The sequence below is a fragment of the Hakea prostrata genome, chromosome 9 (assembly GCF_041222555.1).
Source record: "Hakea prostrata isolate BN-2017 chromosome 9, UWA_Hpros_2, whole genome shotgun sequence".
NCBI classification, from domain to species: domain Eukaryota; kingdom Viridiplantae; phylum Streptophyta; class Magnoliopsida; order Proteales; family Proteaceae; genus Hakea; species Hakea prostrata.
In genome coordinates this window covers 18,453,685-18,474,760 of record NC_142608.1, presented here as the reverse complement: position 1 = coordinate 18,474,760, position 21,076 = coordinate 18,453,685, and the positions used below count along the sequence as shown (strand labels likewise).

The 21,076-nt window shown below is 38.0% G+C and overlaps 1 protein-coding gene across 1 annotated transcript in view; it reads left to right on the top strand.

Annotated features, from left to right (window-relative positions):
• Positions 1–424: 424 nt before the first annotated feature.
• Positions 425–21,076, top strand: part of LOC149004914 (uncharacterized) — a 64,823-nt gene continuing 44,171 nt past the window's right edge. Inside the window, exons 1-8 of the mRNA XM_089169134.1 lie at positions 425–1,387; positions 2,719–2,833; positions 3,656–3,756; positions 10,707–10,798; positions 12,268–12,403; positions 12,528–12,596; positions 12,762–12,863; positions 13,889–13,987. Coding sequence (XP_089025260.1) covers positions 689–1,387; positions 2,719–2,833; positions 3,656–3,756; positions 10,707–10,798; positions 12,268–12,403; positions 12,528–12,596; positions 12,762–12,863; positions 13,889–13,987 — 1,413 coding nt within the window. The 5' untranslated portion in view covers positions 425–688. The remainder of the gene's footprint in view (positions 1,388–2,718; positions 2,834–3,655; positions 3,757–10,706; positions 10,799–12,267; positions 12,404–12,527; positions 12,597–12,761; positions 12,864–13,888; positions 13,988–21,076) is intronic.

The window sequence follows — 21,076 nt, the reverse complement described above, 5'->3', positions numbered from 1 at the left end:
AAGTGATTTTAAAAATTAAGATTGATTAATCTAATAAAAATGGCAGCATGGTTCTGCAACAAGTCTTGATTGAAAATAATTCTATTTCCCACAAAAGCTGCAACAGAAAAGTCCCTGCGATAGAAACAGGTTAAACAGACAAAACACAATGATCTTGAGTTGAGAATATTCGGGGATCAAATCAGAAAGATAGATGTGTCTTTATCTTTTTGTTTTTGGTTGCAAAGACGAGATGTCGTTCTCCCTTGTTTACCTATCTCCACGTACGTGACGGGGAACCAAAATCTCGTTCTTGTCGGCTTACGTAGTCTGTGCGGCGGGTAAGCTGGGTACCTGATCCGTCTTGGTTGATTCGCTTGTGCCCGACTAGTGTGTCTTCCCTGCAAGATCCGAAGATCGTGACAGGGTAGAGACGGAAAATACCAAATTCTCCTTCAATTGCTGAAATGAATCAAGTGTGCTTCTGGAATATTTTTCAACAATTCAGTCATTTCAAACAAATATCCTTTTCGTTATTCGAGCAGTTGGACCGTCGGCCCTTCCTGTTTCAATAGCAGTGGTGATCAGTAGTCGCAAAGTCACTCTTACGGTCTTGAGCTCCAAGCCGTGAAAACTCAGCTTCCATTTCCTATTTCGAATCATCCAGAAAAAAATTCACAATCTTCTCTGCAACTCAGCTTTGTCTTTGATGGCTGCGATCTCGTCTTCTCTTCACATTTTCAGTTCATTTCACTTGAAAATCTCCTCTTCTGCTCTTTGTCCCCTTTCTTTGGTTTCTACAGTTTCAAGTCTATCCAAGCCACTATCTTCTTCTTTATGGGTGCTCCGTTATTCCTCTCTTCAAACCAAGCCTCTTCGAGCCACGGAGGGAACAATCTCGGAGACTTCAACTTCAATCATAAGCATCGACAACGACTCCTCCTCTGACTCAACACTCTTCGAGATCAGAGCTCGCAATAGAATCGGTCTTCTTCAAGTTATCACTAGGGTTCTCAAGGTCCTTGGTTTACGGATTGAGAAAGCCACTGTTGAATTCGAGAGTGAGTTCTTTGTCAAGAAGTTCTTCTTGACTGATTCCCATGGGAAGAAGATCGAGGACCCTGAGAGCTTAGACCGTATTGAGAAGGCTTTGTTGGAAGCTGTTGAAAGTAGTGATGGAGTGGTGTTGCCGGGTTCGTCGATGCCTTCTTCTAGAGGGATTGTCGTGCGAAAAGCGGGATATGTACCTGAACTTGGGGAGAGGAAGGCCAAGGCAGAAAAGCTGTTTGGGTTGATGGATGGATACTTGAAGAATGATTCATATAGCCTTCAGAAGGATATTCTAGATCATGTTGAGTATACTGTGGCGAGGTCCCGGTTTAGTTTTGACGATTTCGAGGCTTACCAGGTAATGCAGTGACTAGTGAATCTATTCCTAGTATCTTATTTAAAACTTAGAATCGGCTTCTTGATGTTATTAATTCGAGCTAACAATGTATCTTTGATCAAAATGCCGAGAACCCCTGTGAAACATCTTAATATGCTTGAAGATATTTTAATAGTTGCAATCATGTACGGTTATTTCTTGATTTCATTATGCAAAGTGCATATGTTCGTCTCTTTCTATGTACCCCCAAGAAAGTCTATGATCTTCACGGCGTCAAAGCTTTGGGTGTTCCACTGCATGTCGTTTTGTCAAGCGTTTTTCAGCCTTTTTTTTTTTGGTTTTTTATTTTATTATTTTCTTTTGAGGGGGGGGGGGGAAGAGAGAGGGAAGAGGGAGTGGGGTTGGGGAAGACGATTCTGTTCAGATATAACGACTTCATATTTCCAGATTGATAAGGAAAAATAAAATCACAATGTAGAAAGGGGTGGATATGCTGATCCCAATCTCTCTACTACAAAACTTCTAAGATCAGGTATCGGGTAACAAGTTTATTCAAATAAAGTAGCCAAGTTGGAAAACTTTGTCCTGGGGAAATCTTTGGGTGGAAATAACATTATCAATTGATTACTCTGTCATTGATCTCTATCTACTACTGAACCAGGGCATTTCTTTTTCAAATCCAGCACCAGAAATTGTTTAGAAGGTGACTGCATGAGGCTCATCACAGTCCAACCATCCTCCCAAATCCTGAGCTTTTAAAAATTACCCATTCTGAAAGGGATCAGATAAATGAAGTGAAATGAAGTCATTATGTTCTTCCACACCCCAGCGCCAGGCAGTATGCTCACCCTATGGTGACATGTTGTTGGTACCATTTAAATTTTTTGTCAAACCAACACTGAAAAGTGTTGGGGGGACAAAATTGTTCTTCTAAAAAAGAGTAATTTTGTGGTATAAAAAGGTAAAGCTTCTTCTTGGTAAGCTGAAATTGTTAACTTTACATGCAAACAATAAATATATTTTTTTTGGGGTGAATTAAAAATTCTGGGTGAATCAAACAATAAATAGTCTAGTTCTTGAGAAAGGGGTATATCAAAATGCTACAAATATATTATGTACTGGAATTGTGGTCATATGTATTGAATATTTCAACAGTTTTATAGGTGACCTAACCAAACTATTATTGTTACCCTGGCCAATGACTGAATATTTATCATTTCTTTTATGCAAGCTGTGGACATGATCTATCAGGACGGTAATGCCAAAAATATCCATACCCACTTTATTTCTTTGGTTTTTATTGCTGTTTTCTCCTTGCCTTAAAGTTGGCCTTGATATGGTGGTGTTTGTAGGCATTATCACACACTGTGAGAGACCGGCTGATTCAGCGTTGGCATGATACTCAATCTTACTTCAAAAGGAAAGACCCAAAGCGCCTGTACTTTCTTTCTCTTGAGTTTCTCATGGGTATTGTTATAACGTTAATTGTGAATTTTCAACTTTTTATCTTTTGATACTTGGTAGCAGGTGACTGTTTTTATTGATAGCTTCTAAGGTTATTTACTTCTTACAGGTTGCTGAACATTTTCATTCCCTATAACCTGATGCAGATAAATCACTGAAGTAGGCCTACTTAGTGGATATAAACCTTGGGTTGGGTTACAGATGTGTTTTGCCATTTTAAACTGGTTTTTGTTGTAATCAGCCACTTCAATAAACCAAAATTTAAGTTAAAGGTAGAAAACAACATTTATTTGTCAGCTAAGTTGGGAATTTAGTAGTTTTCCCCTGTTTCACTTTATTTATTATTTGGAAAAAGATCCCCAAACTGACAGTTTGAGTATCCTTTCTCATGTCTTGGCACATCCTGACCATGTGGGAGCTGTATGACCCTCTCTTTCCTGCCTGACCATTTGGACCCTGTTATTGATGAAAGCATTTCTCTCACTATGATTGGTGTGGTGTTGTACTTCGCCCACATTGGCAGCATGGAAAACCCTTTCCCTTATTATTATATCTAGGCTGTGTTTGGATGTCTAAAAGAAAAGGAAAAATAAATCAATTATTGTTATTTGGTTGGAACAAGGAAAGAAAAGAAAAGAAATATTAATAGCAATTTTAAAAAAACAGAAAAACAGACTCTATCCTGGTATATAAGAGTCAGTGTTGGTACTATTCTTTGACTTTAGTTTAGTTCTGTAATAATTTAGATTAAATATGCAATCTTTGTTGGTATCCTTTAGTTTTGGACATACAATTTGCTGAAGTTTATTACTCTTGTTCTTTTAGGTCGTTCTTTATCAAATAGCATAATAAATCTAGGGATCAAGGACCAGTGTGCAGATGCTCTAAAGCAACTTGGTTTTGATTTTGAAGTCTTGGCTGAACAGGTTTGGAAAAACTTTTGACCTTGGAAGGAAAATATTCTTTTGGATGTTGAGTTTTAACTGCATTATATGATAGACATAATGAAGTAAGTCTAAGGGGTGGCACCTGCACAACACATTCTACTAGCTAATTGGATCCACCCACCAACCCCCTCTCCCTATGTTTTCTCTGTCTTTGTTTCTCTCTCTCTCTCTCTCTCTCTCGCATAAACACACACACATATCCAAGCACACCCCCCCCCCCCAAAAAAAAAAGTTGTTATATTAGTTAGTTGGACTCTTATCTCATTTGAAAAGAGTTTATATTACAATATTGCCTTTAGTCCTTTACTAATATTTACAAAGTTGTCCTTGAGATGCCACATCAACTATTTGCAAAGATTTTTTCCTTGTGGCATCTTCTATGCATGGAGTTGTGGAAAGCGTGTGATCTGTTGATGACCGTAGATTTGGAATTTCTTCTAGAACCGCCATGTGGCATTCCACGTGGTATGAAACTACTGTTTTTCACATTGGTTTGGTTAAAAAAATTAACCCATATTTTATAGGTAGGGTTTTTGCTTGACATGCTTATTACCATTAGCATGTTCAAGTTAAAGCGACACTATATTTTATAACTTGTGTTATATGTTAGCCTGGTTTTATACTAGCCTAGCCTAGTTTACCCAATATTTCATATGCTTGGTATTAGTATGGATCTTGTTGTACCTTGGATCAATGGTTAAGGACAATTATGTGGCTTTACATGGTTGAAGAGAAACTTTATATTATAACATAGAAAATAATAAAGATATTCAACAAGTTATAAGCAATTTAGAAAAAATAGACATACCAAGTAATGAAAATCTATTAAAACATTGGAAAATAGATAAATCCTTGTGTAAATTAGAAATAATAAACCCAGAATATAGAGTAGACATAGCATAAGCTAAATATACTTTTAAAGATAGTGATGAATTTAAAATGCATATGGAAGAACTTATAAAATATAAGTTGATAAGAAAATCAAATTATCAACATTCTAGTGCAACATTTATAGTTAACAAACATGCTGAACAAATTAGAGGAAAAACTATAATGGTCATATTTTATATATATATATATATATATATATATATATATATATATATATATATATATATATATATATATATATACCTAGAGTGGGTATAATAGTGGATAAAGATTTAAAAAATGATGTGGTGGATGTTAAAAGAGTGGGTGATAGGATTATTGCTATCAAGCTAGTAATGGAGAAAGAATGCATAAATATAATTTGTGCATATGCACCTCAAGTAGGATTAGATGAAAGTCTAAAGCTAGAATTTTGGGAAAGTATGGATGGATTAATGCAAGGAATTCGTCAAGGAGAAAAGATTATCATAGGAGGTGATTTAAATGGACATATTGGAAAAGATCAAAGAGGATATGAGAGTGTTCATGGAGGATATGGTTTTGGAGAAAGGAATGAGGAGGGGATTTCAATTTTGGATTTTGCTACTGCTTTTGATCTATCTATATTAAATACTTACTTCAAAAAGAGAGATGAACATTTAATTATTTTCAAAAGTGGACAGCATAGAAGCCAAATAGATTTCTTCCTAACTAGAAGGACTGATAGATTGTTGTGCAAGGATTGCAAGGTGATACCGGGGAAAGCTAACCGCACAACATAAACTTGTGGTCTTGGATATGTGCTTAGTCCCAAGAACACATAAAAGGTCCAAGGTAAACAATCCCAGAATGAGATGGTGGAATTTGAAAGGAGAGTACTCTAAATCCTTCATTAATGAAGTAGTCAAACAAGGAAAATGGGATTTTAAAGGGGATACCAATGCAATGTGGAATGAGATGGCTATGTGTATTAAGAAGGTGGCTAAAGATGTTCTAGGTGAATCAAAAGGAAAGACTCATTCTTATGAGAGACGTGGTGGTGGGATAGTGAGGTTCAAGTTGCCATTAGGAATAAAAAAAGCTAGTTTTAAGGCATGGCAAAGAACTAAAGATGTTGAGGATCTTCATAGGTATAGGTTGGATAGAAATGAAGCTAAGAAAATTGCAGGAAAAGCAAGGGAAAGAAAATATGAAGAGTTGTATAATAAATTGGGCACAAAGGAAGGGGAAAAATCTATTTATAAGATAGCTAAGATGAGGGATAGGAAGAGTAGAGATCTTGACCATGTTAGATGTATTAAAAATGGAGATGGTAAAGTATTAGTTTGTGAAGAGGATATTAAGAAAAGATGGGAAGCCTATTTCTCTAGTTTACTAAATGAGCATTCTTCAAGCACTTATGTTTCGGACGATTACACTTTTCACCTAGTCACCAAGGTCCGAACTTATATACGTAGAATTTCGATGTCCGAGTAAAAGAAGCTTTAAGGAGGATGAAACTCGGCAAGACACAAGGTCCTGATGAAATCCCAATTGAAGTATGGAAGAACTTAGGAACCCATGGACTAGTTTGGTTGACTAAGTTGTTTAATAAGATTATGAGCACGGGGAAAATTCCAGATGATTGGAGGAGAAGTGTTGTGGTTCGAATTTACAAAAATAAAGGAGATATTCAAAGTTGTAATAACTATAGGGGCATAAATTGATGAGCCATACGATGAAATATGAGAGAGAATAATTGAAACCCGTGAGACACTTAACTACGAACGGAGAACCAAGGGTTATGCCGGGAAGATCTACAACGGAGGCTATTTACAATTAGGAGACTTATGGAAAGGTATAGAGAATGTAGGAAAGATCTTCATATGGTATATTGACCTAGAAAAAGCATGATAGAGTCCCAGAGCGTTAATTTGGCAAGTACTAGAGAAAAGAAGTGTTGCAAGTAAATATATAGATATAGTTAAGGATATGTATGATGGTTCGGTGACTAGTGTTAGAACAGTGGGGGGACAAAGTAATGAATCCGATAACAGTGGGCTACATCAAGGGTCAACTTAAGCCCATATCTATTTGCACGGTAATGGATGAATTAACCAAAGACATTCAAGATGAGGTCCCCGATGTATGCGCGGATGATATTGTGTTGATTGATGAGACCCAAGTGGGGATTAATACCAAATTAGAATCATGGAGATTAGCTTTGGAATCAAAAGGCTTTAAACTTAGTAGATCGAAGACAGAATATTTAGTTTGTAACTTTAGTCATGATCGCCGAGATGATGAGGTGGTGATACTTGACGATAAAGAGATTTCTCGAGTGATTGTTTTAGGTACCTAGGTTCAATCATAAGTAAAAGAGGTGATTTGAAAGATGAGGTTTCCCAAAGAATTAAAATAGGATGGATGAAGTGGAGAGGTGCGCCGGGGTCTTATGTGATCGGCGTATTCCATTAAAGCAAGGAAAAATAGGACCGTGTCGACCAGCATGAGTACGGCGAGGGGGTAAAAAGAATCATATAGATAAACCGAGCAGAAATGAGGATGCTAAGATGGATGAGTGGCAAAACTAGGATGGATAAGATAAGAAACAATCAATAGAGTTGGGGGGAGTTGCTCCCAAAGGATAAGCAGAGAAAGGTGAGGGGCAACGCAACGGAGACCTAAAATGCTCGACGGAGAAGGAATAATCCATATTGAAGGAACAGAAGGGCTAGGGGTAACCTAAGATAACCTTAGGAGAAGTGGTGAGAAAGGATATGTATAGCTTAGGCTTGTATCTAGCATGGCCTCGAACAGAACTGATTGGAGGGCAAGAATCCATGTAGCCGACCCCATTTAGTTGGGACAAGGCTTATTGTTGTTGTTGTTGTATATGTACCTAGAGTAAGATAGACCCATCTTGCAAAACTTACACTCTTTCAAGTTCCGATAAGCAATACTTATGTAGTTCGGTGGGAGGGCGAACTCTTATCTCCCGACCTCCAGTCCTAGAAAACAGATTGGACTTTTCTTTCTTCTCAGCCAATGTAAGACCTTCATCCAGCAGCAAAAAGTTGTCCCTTGGACCAGCTCAAACTTCTTCCGGGTATGAACAAATCAACAATCAGTCATGTATCCTATGTGTGCCCTTCTAATGATATGGAAAGATGTTTTCAAGTGGAAACAAGATCATTGGATTCGCCTTGACCGGGTCATGTAGCGGTAGAGGAGCAATAAACTTTGTAGCAGGGAAGGCAGAAGAGGACCAAGCCAAATTGAACCCATTTCCCATGGAGACCCAAAAGCCATCTTGGACATGGCATGGAGCAAGTCATTCATTTAGCTTAGGTAACACTCTATTGGCTTCTCTTGAGTGTACTTGTACTGTTCTGGAGATCAGATAGCTGCACTTTTCGATTTGAAGCTCTGAAAGGGTTCCGTCTTTGGAATAAATCGCTCAGATGTAGGGCATGTGACGGAACCAGCCCTTGGCTAAGGGGGTGGCTCAACTGGGTTATAGCAATGTGATACAACATTTCTTTGGGAATTGCTTAGTTCAATAACTGCTCCTACAATTGTGCTTAGGTCCTTTTAAGGGCTACAACCCTAACCACTCACATCTAATTGGCTGATGTGAATTGGGTTTGGGACCACCTAAAGAAGGCCCAGGGAGGTCACCAGTACCCTGCAGCTGTGCCAGCAACTCCGGGAAATTTGACCAGCATAGCGGCATTTTGTTCATTTTGGGTGCACTTGGTCCAACCCAACTTGATTTAAGTAGGACCAGAATTCTATTAGGATTCTAGTCCTACTCTTATTTTGATATATGAGTTAGTCTTTAAGTAATTATGAAAGAGTCCCAATTAGTGTGGTGTCCCCTTAGTTGTATTGCAATTTCAAAAAAGAGTCTAGTCCTACCCTTGTTTTGTAATTTGAGATATGTGAGAGTCCTTAGAAGAGTGGGAATCTGAAGTAAATTAGAAGGCCCTCTTTGTTTGGGTTTCTAATTTGGAGTCCTTTCTTAAGAGGGATTCCTTTTAGAAGTCCTTATGTTTTTGCACTTTTATTTAGCTAAGATTCGTAGTTTGTTTGCTTGAGTCCAAGTAGAACTCCTAGTTTGAGTCACCTTCTAATGTTGAGTCCTGTTATGAGTCCATTCATGTAGGGCTATATATACAACCCCTAGCTTGTAAAGAGGACAAACTTGATTAATAAATGTTGGAGAATTGGAGGTGACAAGAGGGAGTCGCAGGTTCTCCTAAGGAGGGAAACCTGCAGCTGCTGTTGTGTCTAAAATTTCTACAAGTTTTCAACATCAACCCCTTTCTCTCTTCTACAAGTAACTATCAAAGGAGGAATGCGACTCCTGCCCGGACATCGCATACCCCTGGGAGCTGAAAAAGAGGAAGTCTTGTAAATACCATAACATGTGGAATCATATGACTCTCACAGCTCCACTCCCCCTGCAGCAACCCCCCCCCCCCCCCCCCAAAAAAAAAAAAAAAAAAAAAAAGTCTTGGCTTAAGTAGAACTAGTATTCTATTAGAATTCTAGTCCTACTCTTATTTTGATGTTGGAGTTAGTCTTTGATTAGTTATGGAAGAGTTCCAGTCAAGTTGGGAGTCCCAATCAGAGAGGGATTCCTTTAGATGTGTTTCAATTTCTGCAAGAGTCTAGTTCTACTCTTGTTTTGTAATTTGAACTATCGTAGTATGAGATATGTGAAAGTCCTTAGTATAGGGGGAGTCCCAAGTAAAGTAGAAGTCCCTCTTTGTTTGAGTTTCTAAGTTGGAGTCCTATCTTAAAAGGGATTCCTTCTTTTAGAAGTCCTTGTGTATTTGCACTTTTATTTAGCTAATTGTCTCAGTTTGTTTGCTTTCCAATTTGGGTTCAAGTAAAGTCCTAGTTTGAGTCATGTTCTAATGTTGAGTCTGTTATTGTAAGGCCATAAATATAGCCCCCAGCCTATAAGGAGGACAAACTTGATTAATGAAAATTTGAGAATTGAAGGTGACAAGAGGGAGTCGTGGCTTTTCCTGAGAGAAACCTGTGGCTGCTGCTGTGTCAAAAATTTCTGTGAGTTGTCAAGTTCTTCAACTCCTATTCTCTTCTGCCAGTAAGTACAATTAAACCCCAACCCCAACCCCAGCCCCTACATTCTCCTTTGTTCTTCTCTCTAGCGGCCCTTCTTTCCGCTCCCCTTGCCTCAACACTCCCCCCACCCCCCACCCCCCCCCCCCACCCCCCCAAAAAAAAAAAAACACAAATCCTAAAACCCTAATTCACCTCATCACAGCCCCATCCCTTCCCCTTCCCAAACCCAGTGGCAGCTCCATCCTACCTCCCAATTCCTATTCCCTAAATCCCCTCCCATTGCCCATCCATTTTCCCTTATTACAGCCTCCCTCTTTTGTGTTTTTCTTCTTTTTCCTCTCGTCTCTCTTGCAGTAGCAGGGTATTCCCAGGTTTGTAAACCTGAGTTTCCCTCACCTTCTTCTCAAAACCTAAACCCTAGATCTCCCGAAACCCTCATCTAATTCCCACCCCCTTAAAGAATCAAATACCCCTACCGCCAATTGGTGTTTATTGTGCAAATACAAAACCCAACATGCGTATTGCATTGTGGATATAGGTTTATTACTAACCATGTACTTTTGTATGTCATGGTTAGTTGCTTTTTCTGTTTGAAGTGTTGGAATGTGTCCAGACTCCAGACTGGGTATGTTACCATATCTGGCCAATGAGGTTTCCCATCCAATGATGCTCAGATTGATCTATTTTTTTTAGCTCTTGGCAGCCTGTAAATGAGTGGTTGAGTTTGGTGTTTGTCAGTGGCACTTTTTGAGAAGAAATTTCTTTTAGCTATTGATTTGACCTTCCTTCCTGCTGGTTAAGCTTAGGACAACACTTCGTTCATATTATTAGTTTTTCTTTCTGGAATATTAAATGAGAAAAATTACCATATTATTCTTTTCTTTGTGTCTCCCCTCCGGATAACTTCTCAAAGAAGTTATTTATTTATTTTGTCTAATATTGCTTAACACCAGGTGAGGTTCTTTTTCTCTTGATGCTTCCAGGAAGGAGATGCTGCCCTTGGTAATGGTGGCCTTGCTCGCCTTTCTGCATGTCAGATGGACTCTTTGGCAACTCTGGACTTTCCTGCTTGGGGGTATGCCTTCGTTTGTTATAGAAATACATTAATCATGTTATGACCAATGTTAATTTTCTGATTGCCTCTAAGGCTTAGATTAAGTGATGTTAGTGTTTGAATAACTGATGTTTCTCATATAAGTTAGTAGTGTATGAGGAGTGATAGGCAATGACTTCTAAACTCACTCTCTTTTCTTGCTCTAACCACAGTAGTTTACAAATCAGAGCAGAGTTCTTATTCTGATAAGTAAAGTTTTTGCAGCTCTATATTGGGGCCTGACTAAGGGGTTCCTATATGTTCAAAGTAAGCAGGGGTTATCATATCAGTATAGAGCTGCTGAGGCAGTTTGGAATCACCTAAATGCACCACAACTGTCTTTGAGTATAAAGTACAGTTCACTGCAGAAGTTGTATAGTTCTCTCTCATCAAGTGAGAGACTTTATTGGCATGAAACTAATATTTACAGGTTGCCCTAGGGTACTTTGCCAGGGTTTCAGATGTCTAGATAAAAGCTTACCTGGTATGGGTGTAGCAGCTCCAACATTGGCAAAAAAAATTCTACTGCCAGGTTCTGGTTGCAGGGCTGGGTTTGACATAAAGGTCTTGCTAGGGCTCTCTTCTGGGGGCTTCAACATTAGATTCAGAAGTTACCGTACTAATGATATTAACTCTGTCAAGTAGTGCCTCTAGCTATACCTCTCTGTGGAGTTCTATTGGAAACATAACGAAACAACTGAAATTTTAAATTATGGTCGATGTATGCCAATACATGTTGTACATGTCAAATACATGCTGATACATGCCTATACGTGTGATCATAATTGATATGTATTGTCATATTCTGGAATTTTTTCAATTTTTCATTTTGAAATTGTTTGATACATATCGACATGTATTTTGATCGATACATGCATGCAACATGATATTGTTTGAATTTCTAAATAAAATTTATTATTAAAGAAAATGCCTGTATCAGTGTATGATCATACCATATTGCACTGACATATGTATTTTGATCGATACATGCATGCAACATGATATTGTTTGAAATTTTAAATAAAATTTATTATTAAAGAAAATGCCTGTATCAGTGTATGATCATACCATATTGCACTGTGTCAGTTGATACAATGAGATACAAAAGATACAATATGGAATATAAAATTGTAGAGATGTATCGTTATGTATTGTCTCAATTGCTTGCTATACCAAGATGTATCAGCCCATCTTGTCTCGTCTTGGCCGACACTTTAAACCTTGGAGAGAGTTACGCAAAAAGCATGTGTGAAAATAATAAATTCTGCATTACAACTGAGGAGCAGCTGATTATTCTATTAGACTGCTTTCAGGATTCATATGATGGATACTGACAATTTAAGAGTTTCACAATCTTTTAATGAGATTTGTCATTTCAGTGTCAATGAATGTGTATGTTTTCAGCTTTAGATACTTCTCAAACTTAGTAGCACTAATTTTTCATTTCTCAGCTATGGACTTCGATATCAGTATGGGTTGTTCCGTCAGGTTATATTGGATGGCTTTCAACATGAACAACCTGATTACTGGTTGAACTTCGGGAATCCTTGGGAAATAGAGCGTCTTCATGTTTCATACCCAGTGAAGGTTTGTACTTATGTGTAATCCTTCTATTTGTTTGAACTTGTTTAGGTGTTTTATGTGTTGTTTGGTTATATGGTAGTTTTCTAATCTTCTAAAGAGCTTAAAACTATTTTCCTTTTTGGATTAGTTCTATGGAACTGTTGAGGAGGAGAGTATGAATGGACATAAATCTATAGTTTGGGTCCCTGGTGAAACGGTAAGTCAAGCCAAAGAAATTTTGTCACTTGTTCTTTTTCCACTAGCAGTTGTATCCCAAGTAAATCTTGAGTACCCTTTACAGTTACAGATACTAACTGTGTAAAACTGTGGCCTGCAAATTAATGTGATCTCATTTTGGGGTATGCTTGGTCTCCAATTTTAGGTTGAGGCCGTTGCTTATGACAACCCAATACCTGGTTATGGAACGAGGAATACAATTAATCTTCGCCTATGGGCTGCTAAACCAAGTGGGCTGTACGATATGGTAAGTTTAGAACTAATTTCATTTCTTGTCTTCAACCGTTCTTCATTCCTCAAATGTAATTCACTGTGAATCATTGGAAGGCATACAGAAGTTACAATGCTAGCCTGCCTAGGTCTTGGTCAATAACTTTATTTGTACTTAAACCAGTTTAATCTGGGATGTGCATACCAGTAGTCAGTGCTGGCGGGCAAGGTTTGAAGTACCCCAGGAGGCAACACGATACTAGCAGATGCGTATCCATATTGGATGCATAGCGATGCGATATACATCGATATGTCTGCCCCCTCTCTTAAAGAGTTCGTACTGGATTGCACCTAAAATGTATTGGCCAGTATGATACACTACTTGATATGAGACAATACATCTTTAAAATCACCCGACTGATATGATGATACTGATACTTTAAACCTTGCTAGTGGGGATTGATTTTAAACCTGCATACTCAATACACATTAAATTCTCCACTTATTATTATAATTAAGTTCCAACTTCCAAATAATTTTTCTAATCAAGTTTTGAAGCGAACTGTAAAGATTATAACTTATGGTGTTATATGATATCTCTAATCAGGGAGACCATGTCACGTCTGAAATGCCAAACTCAAATCTAACCTGGTCTTACTCAGAGAAATGAATTTGTCAGAACCTGGATTCCATCTTCCAGTATGTATTTTTTTTTCATGCCTGTGCGTGGTTAGAACCATGATGAGGATGGCTGCACTAAATGGACTGCATGCTACTGAACTTGATTTTCAACTATTCTGTTCATTTTGAACCAATAATGTTAACTGTTGGGTTCAGCATTATGCCATACATGAATTTTTTTTTTTTAAAATAAATAAATCAAGGTAACATTTTAAGACTTGATTATAAATGGCCTTTCTCACCCAAAAAATATTGCATTTCATTTCCGGTGAGGTTTAATAGAACTAATGTGACCACTGAATGTAACATTAAATGCATTCTGACTAATTTAACATCATACCTTACTTCGAAAAGTATGCCGCTAATTAGTTCCTTTGGCAGGAATCTTATAATACTGGAGATTATATCAATGCTGTTGTCAACAGACAGAAGGCTGAGACAATTAGTTGTGTTTTATATCCTGATGATCGTTCTTATCAGGTACTATTATTTTTGGCTTATTTTCCTTTCAAATAACCCTGCACTTTCTTTTATTCCCCCACTTTAATTCATTTTTAGGTTGGTGGTGTTTGACTTTCCTTTGCGTGACTCTCAAGGAAATAAAAGACTCTCGTGTTACTTTCCTTGATTTTCTCCTTGTTTTGTTTACCAAAATAATTGTTATTTTCCTTGATGTTCTCCATTTTTGGTCTTTTGATAGCCACTTTACCTGATTTGACTCATTCTTCCTCTTTTTCAGCATTTACTTATTTGGTATTTAATGTGTGGGACCCCATCTTTAATTATCCATACCACTCACGTTATTTACATGTTTGCCTTTAAGAGTTTTTCCTTCCAAATTTACCCTTTGGTTGTCGTTTTGTTTCTTTTTTGGGTCTTCTCCTAATTATGTTCTTGCTGTTCCCATTTCAGTTTTGTGATACCTATAGATTTGCCATTATTTTCCTTTATTATCAACAACTCTTTGAAAAAAAAAACTGGTTTATTATAATATCACCATTATTTCTTTAAGTTTAGCCAATTTGCCAAGTTTCTAAGTCCAACAATTATCAAAGTGGGTTTGTAAGCCATGATTTATATTATTTGGTATGTTTGCTTGGAGGATTGAGTTGGCAATTGGTAGATTAATTACTAATTTATCATTATCTTATTTTGGTGGACCATAGACTACATGAGTTAGGGATTTTATTTGTCCGTGAAGATGATTCAAGATATATCAACCTTTAATTTATGGGCTCTTTTGTTACGAAATTTGTTGGGATGTTCATTGTCTGAGGTGATTGTTGGTTGCTTTTGATCATGTGTATGATACACCTGAGGAGGAGATCGAAAGTGTTCTACTACAAGAACCTTTGGCTTTTATGGACTCGGAATGCTTTCCTTGGGATAGGCTTTTGTATAGTCACTAGGGCTATACTTTTATGAAATTTTTTGTGTAGCCATAGGGATTGCACTTTAATGAGATTTTTTTGTGCAGGCGTTGGAGCTGCAACTTTATGGACTTTTATGTAGTTGTTAGGTGTTGAATTTTGCTGGACTTCTTTGTACCCTTTAGGTGCTACATTTGGAGGACTTTTGATGTAGACCCAGTTTTAGGGTTAGGGTTTTGGTGAATTTTCTGTAAGACTAAAGGCTGCTCAGAATCTTCCAGCAAAGAAAACTAATTTTAATGGATATGTGGGGTGGGTTGAAGCAATTGAGGCCCTGCTGTAATGCTAATTCCAGATCTGAAATTTAACAAAAAAAGTTTTAGTTTTAAACTAGGGTTTGGGTGTTTTGGTTAGGTGGGAGAGGGTGATAAGAACCCACGAATCGAATGTAAAACTGATATTATTTAATTGATAAAATAACGAAGAACAATGATAAACTGGTTACAATGGTGCCAGTCACCCCCATAGCACATTGCTGCCCCTCACCTACCAAGATAGTTGTTAAGGCATTGCCTAATCGTCGCCTCGGCGTCCAGGTGCCTTCGGAGCGCCTCAAATCGACGTCGCCTTATTTTAGGCATATAGCTTTTTTTCTTTCTTCTTTTGTAAATCACATGAAAGATGTCAAATTGAAGGCATATATTGAATTACTTATTAGATTCCGATTGTGAAGTATCTATTGTTTGAACCTATATGCATATTTATAATGATGCTACATGGGATCAAAATAAAAAAATAAAAACAAACAAAATCGAAAGAAAATAAGTTCTTGACTCGAGTCTCACACTCTCACTCTAATCCTAATCTCTTTCTCTTTTCCTCTCTTCTTCTCTTCGATTCCCGCGATGACACTCCGGCAAGCAGTGGCCAGTGACAGGCGACTTCTTCCTGTGACTTTTTATTTAGGACCTACTATGTGTGGTTTGTAGTATGTTGGATGATTTGAGGTAGGGTAATATTAATCTTTTTATTATATAAGATATGATAGATTTATAATGGATTAGAGTGAATGAGATGTACACTAAAAACTTCACTTAGAATGCCTCAACCACCTTAAAAGCGCCTCGGACGGCACCTCGTCGACTAATCGCCTCAACTAGCCTAAACTGCCTCGTATCGCCTCGTTGCCGTGACAACTATGGCCTATGGCTGCCCAAACACTCACGTAAATTAATCCTTAACTACTACTCACATCTTACCCCTATTTATAACCCCTAATCAACCCTAATCTCCCCAAAATTCAGTAGTAAATATTCTGCAATATTCAACATTTCCCCAATCTCTCTTATTAAGTAGTAAATATTTTGTAATATTTTGCAAATCATTCACAATATTCTGCCTGTCCCCAAATCCCTCTTATTTAATAGTAAATATTCTGCAAATCATTCTTTATTCAGCAACCTCCTTCTCAGGACCATATCTGATTGCCTTCCCTAGATGCTGTTTGCCAAATCCAGCTTTCTTCTTTTGCTTACGAGATACACACGAGATATGAGGGGCTTATCAATACTCCCCTCCAACAATCTCACCTTGTCCTTAAGGTGAAAATCAAGAAAGAATTTATTCGGCAATCGCACCCACGTCGCACCAGAATTTTGCCAGAATTCAAGTTGTGTCATCTCGACGGTGTTGACGAGTCCCCTTCCATCGCTACCACTATCAGCCATGGTGGTTTTGCCGGAATTCTTGCTTCCCAATCCACCTTACTTTCTATCCGGAAAAGCCTTTGTGGCCCCCTCCTATGTTTCTTCTCTTCTCTCTCTTTAGTGGAAAACTCAAATAAAACTTCCATGCCATTGTTTCGATTATCGGTGCAAGCCTGAACAGGTTTGAAATTAATCACGGCTTCATCTACAATTTTCGCCTTCGTCGATCCGCTTCCTCTTCCCTATGATTGCATGGCATGGTTGTCTTCACTAACGTTGATCGCTATTTCAGGATTGTGCGAACTCAAAATTCATTTTGATTCTCTGCTATAACCAAAATCTATTTTAATGGCTTCTTGGAAACTCAACAAAATAAATTCCGACCAAGATCTATCATACAACCAATCTAGCACATCTCCTTCCAAATGTTGGAGAACCACACTCAACCTTCTCTCCTCCTCAATTTGGTGTTCCCAATAGAATAACAACACTTCAAGAAGCCATAAGCCATTCTTGCACATTGCCTTTGCCGGAAAACATGGACAATCCGGTGTCCATCTATTCCCGCTGGAATCGTCATTGTTCCGATACCAATTTGATAAGAACCCACGAATCGAATACAAAACTAATATTATTTAATTGATAAAATAACGAAGAACAATGATAAACTGGTTACAATGGTGCCAGTCACCCCCACAGCACATTGCTGCCCCTTCAGCCTACGGCTGCCCAAACACTCACATAAATTAATCCTTAACTACTACTCACATCTTACCCCTATTTATAACCCCTAATCAACCCTAATCTCCCCAAAATTCAGTAGTAAATATTCTGCAATATTCAGCCTGTCCCCAATCTCTCTTATTTAGTAGTAAATATTCTTTAATATTCTGCAAATTATTCACAATATTCTGTCTGTCCCCAAATCCCTCTTATTCAGTAGTAAATGTTCTGCAATATTCTGCAAATCATTCTCTATTCAGCAACCTCCTTCTTAGGACCAGATCTGATTGCTTTCTCTATTTAGCAACCTCCTTCTCAGGACCATATCTGATTGCCTTCCCTAGATGATGTTCGCCAAATCCAGCTTTCTTCTTGTGCTTGCGAGATACACATGAGATATGAGGGGCTTATCAGAGGGACTGTACTTGCTGTTTTGTATTTTCAGACCTTGTTGTAATGGTTTTAGAGTTTAGAGAGAGTCTAGGATGAACTAGGCTATTGATCTAGAGGTTGAAGATGAAATGCAGAAAATTTTGATGAAGAAAATGAAGTGCAGGAACTTTTCAGACCTAGGGAAATAGGGTTTATTTAAGAAACTAACAGTAGGACCGAGGCCTAGGGTTTGTGAGATCCTATAGGGGGAAGAAGAAGGTTTAGGGGCTGGGGAATAGAGAGTTGCAGGGGGTGAGGTTTGGTGATGCTGCAGGGAAGTGGAAGGGTTTGGGGAGCTTGCAGGTGCTAGGGGAGAAGTGGGGGAGGGGCTGGGTGATATTGCAGGGGTAGGGAGGGTGTTTAGGCTGCTGTCCGGGGGGGGGAGGGGGGGGGAAGAGGCTGGGAGAGGTTGCAATGGGGTGGGGTGGGGGGTCTCCTAGGGTTGTTAAGGAAGGGGTGGGGGAAGGCTGCAAGTGAGAGAGGATGGGGGCTGCTGGACTTATTGTTTACTGCTGGAACTCTTGAAGAAGATCGCTTGAATGCTTGTAAGTGCTGGAGTGTGGATGAAGAAACAGATTGATGATAGAGGTGTTGAACAACCTGTTACTCAACCATGGCCCCGTCAATGAGGAACCATGATCCTTAACTTAGACTCAGAATTGTATTCAAGAATCAGACTTGAAGAATTACAAAGAAAGAATAGGCTACTAAAAGAACTAGATTCTAAGTGGGATTCCTTTATAGATTATGATCCCACCACATTTTCTTGGCCTTTGAAATAGAATCTAAATACCTAAAGACACATGCTGAAATTAAAAGATTAAATTACTTAAAAACTCTTTCTAAGGAAATTCACTTGAAAAACACTCCTTAAGACAACTACAAACTACTAATTGAACAACTAATTCAAGTTAAGAAGCATTAACCAAATTGGACTCTAGGACTAAATTTGGAATTAATTCTAACAATAAAATAGGGATGTAAATGCCCAAAATACCCCTCCTAGGGGGTTTGGCCAGCCTAGGGAGGTTTTCTTGGCTATCAAGTGGGCCCCACTTAGGGTTTCAGTCAGAAATAAGAATTGTGGTCACATCAACTTTTCTGTTGCCGTTGGATGTTACATTTTGTGACCTTCATTAGGAAGGGTGTTTGATGTTTTTGCTGGTTCTTGATGCCTTTCTTGGGAAGACATGGATTTATGACAGCTGATTGGACTGTTGCTTTGAGCTTGTTAGTGTCTGATTTCTACATGGTTCAAGATTGGTGCTACCATTCAAGATTGATCTTATTTGTCCAAGAGGGAGCTTTCTTCTTGTATACTCAAGCTTAAGGGGGAGTGCTGGAGACAATGAGAGATAACATGATGTAACATGATAGGGGGAGTCCCCCTATCATTGCTTCTGTATTGGTTTAGGTCTCTAATTATTAGGGTCCTAATCTAAGTGAATTTCCTATTAATCTTTAGGCTTAGCTAGGTAAGAGTTAAGAGTTATATTTTTGCCATAATTCCTTTTGTAATTCTATTTTATCAGTTTATTACAAATATTTGTTTGCTCGTACGATAGAAAACATTCTATTGACTAGTCTTGCTCTCCAATTATTCTCTCTTCAATCTCCATTTCTTCTTCTCTCTACCATTGTTGGTTATAGATCTTGGATTGTTTACAACTTACAATGATTTGTTGGGCTGCTTTCCCTTCAATTATGTACGATCCTAGCCACCCAACCCAGTCTTTGTAACAAACATGTTTTAAATTGTTTCCAGAGGTTCCACAGGGCCTAGGGTTGCTTCCTCAAACCCTAGGACCATTAATTTGAACCAGGGGTATTTTGGTAATTTTGGATATATTTTTTAATTCGAGTCCATATTTGCAAGTTATTAAAGAGTCCTTGTTTATGTTGGATTCCAAGTTTGTGATGGAGTCTAGTAGAGTTGTCCTCATCCTTGCTAGGAACAAACATATATTCTTAGAATTTTAATTGAAGTCCTCTGGAGTAAGTTATGAAGGTTCCTTGTAGGAGTTAAAAGTCCTAGTTAATTAGTAGTTGAGTTAGAATTGGTTAGCCAATTAGAGTTTTAATTGGTTTTTCAATTTTGAGTCCTTTTAGGATCTCATTTTTAAGGCAACAATGACTTATTAAAATTGGACCAAATAAAGGTAACTTCCAAATTCATATGATTGGCCGAACCCCAGTAACACTTGCAGATCCGATACTCGGTGGGATAGGCTAAACCTAAATGGGGAAATGACTAGTACAATTTTCTGAATCCAAAGTTTCCAGTAGTTGGACCATTGGGAAGTTCACAATGGTTATGTATTGTGAATAAGATGAGTGACAATTATATATATATTTGTATAAAATATGTACATATAAGTAATTACTACTAATGCAGTATATATATAGTGGGATGTAATTATGGTAAGAAGGCGGGGGCGGGATGGAGGTAAGACACCTCACCCCCTACCACCTACCATCGCACCATAAGGCCGATGTTTAAGGTAAAGAAGGACGATGGTGAGTAATCTAATTTTTGATATACATACACTAATGATGAAATCTAAAATAAGTAATATTATGTGAGATTTAATTATAAACGTAATATTAGCAAAAATTCAATAAACAATGGTAAACAACTAGCACTATAAATAGAGAGAGAGAGAGAGAGAGTTTTGGAACGAAATTGAATTTGTTGAGAAGAGAAAGAAGAGAAGAGAGAGAATGTCTAAAGGAGATTTCAAAAACCAGGTAAGGATTCTAATCCATTTTCTTGTTTATGATTCAGATACCAAACCACAAGCATGTGAGATTATGCTGATAAATTAACATCTATATAGGAATTATATATGCTAGTATAAAGAAAGAAAAGTAGAATAACTTATGGAACTCATCCTAAAGAGAGTGCTGAAATTATGGTAGAAGAGAGGCTACACGAGCTAAATCATATAGCAGTAATCTGCAGAAGAGAGCCTCAGAAGCTTCAGGTCAAAAGCCTTAAGCAGTAAGGAGTGTAGACTCTAAGAGTGAGATTCTGCTGAATCGACCATACACACGGACCCTACACTTGTAGGCCTCTTAACATACTCTACCAAATACCTCTGCCAATACTATTTTGATGTAGCTTTGTATGTAGAACTTAAGTAGAAAGGCATAAAACAGGACCAGACCTTGCCGAAACACAAAGTTGAGGAAAATCCTAACGACTGAAGGATTAACCTGAGTGTAAGATTCCGCTACGTGTGAAAACTGCACAAACTAGGTACTGATTTGATCCAGAATCACTCTCAGGCAGAGGGGATTCGTGCAAGAATTATGAAACAACGAATAATCGGTGAGTG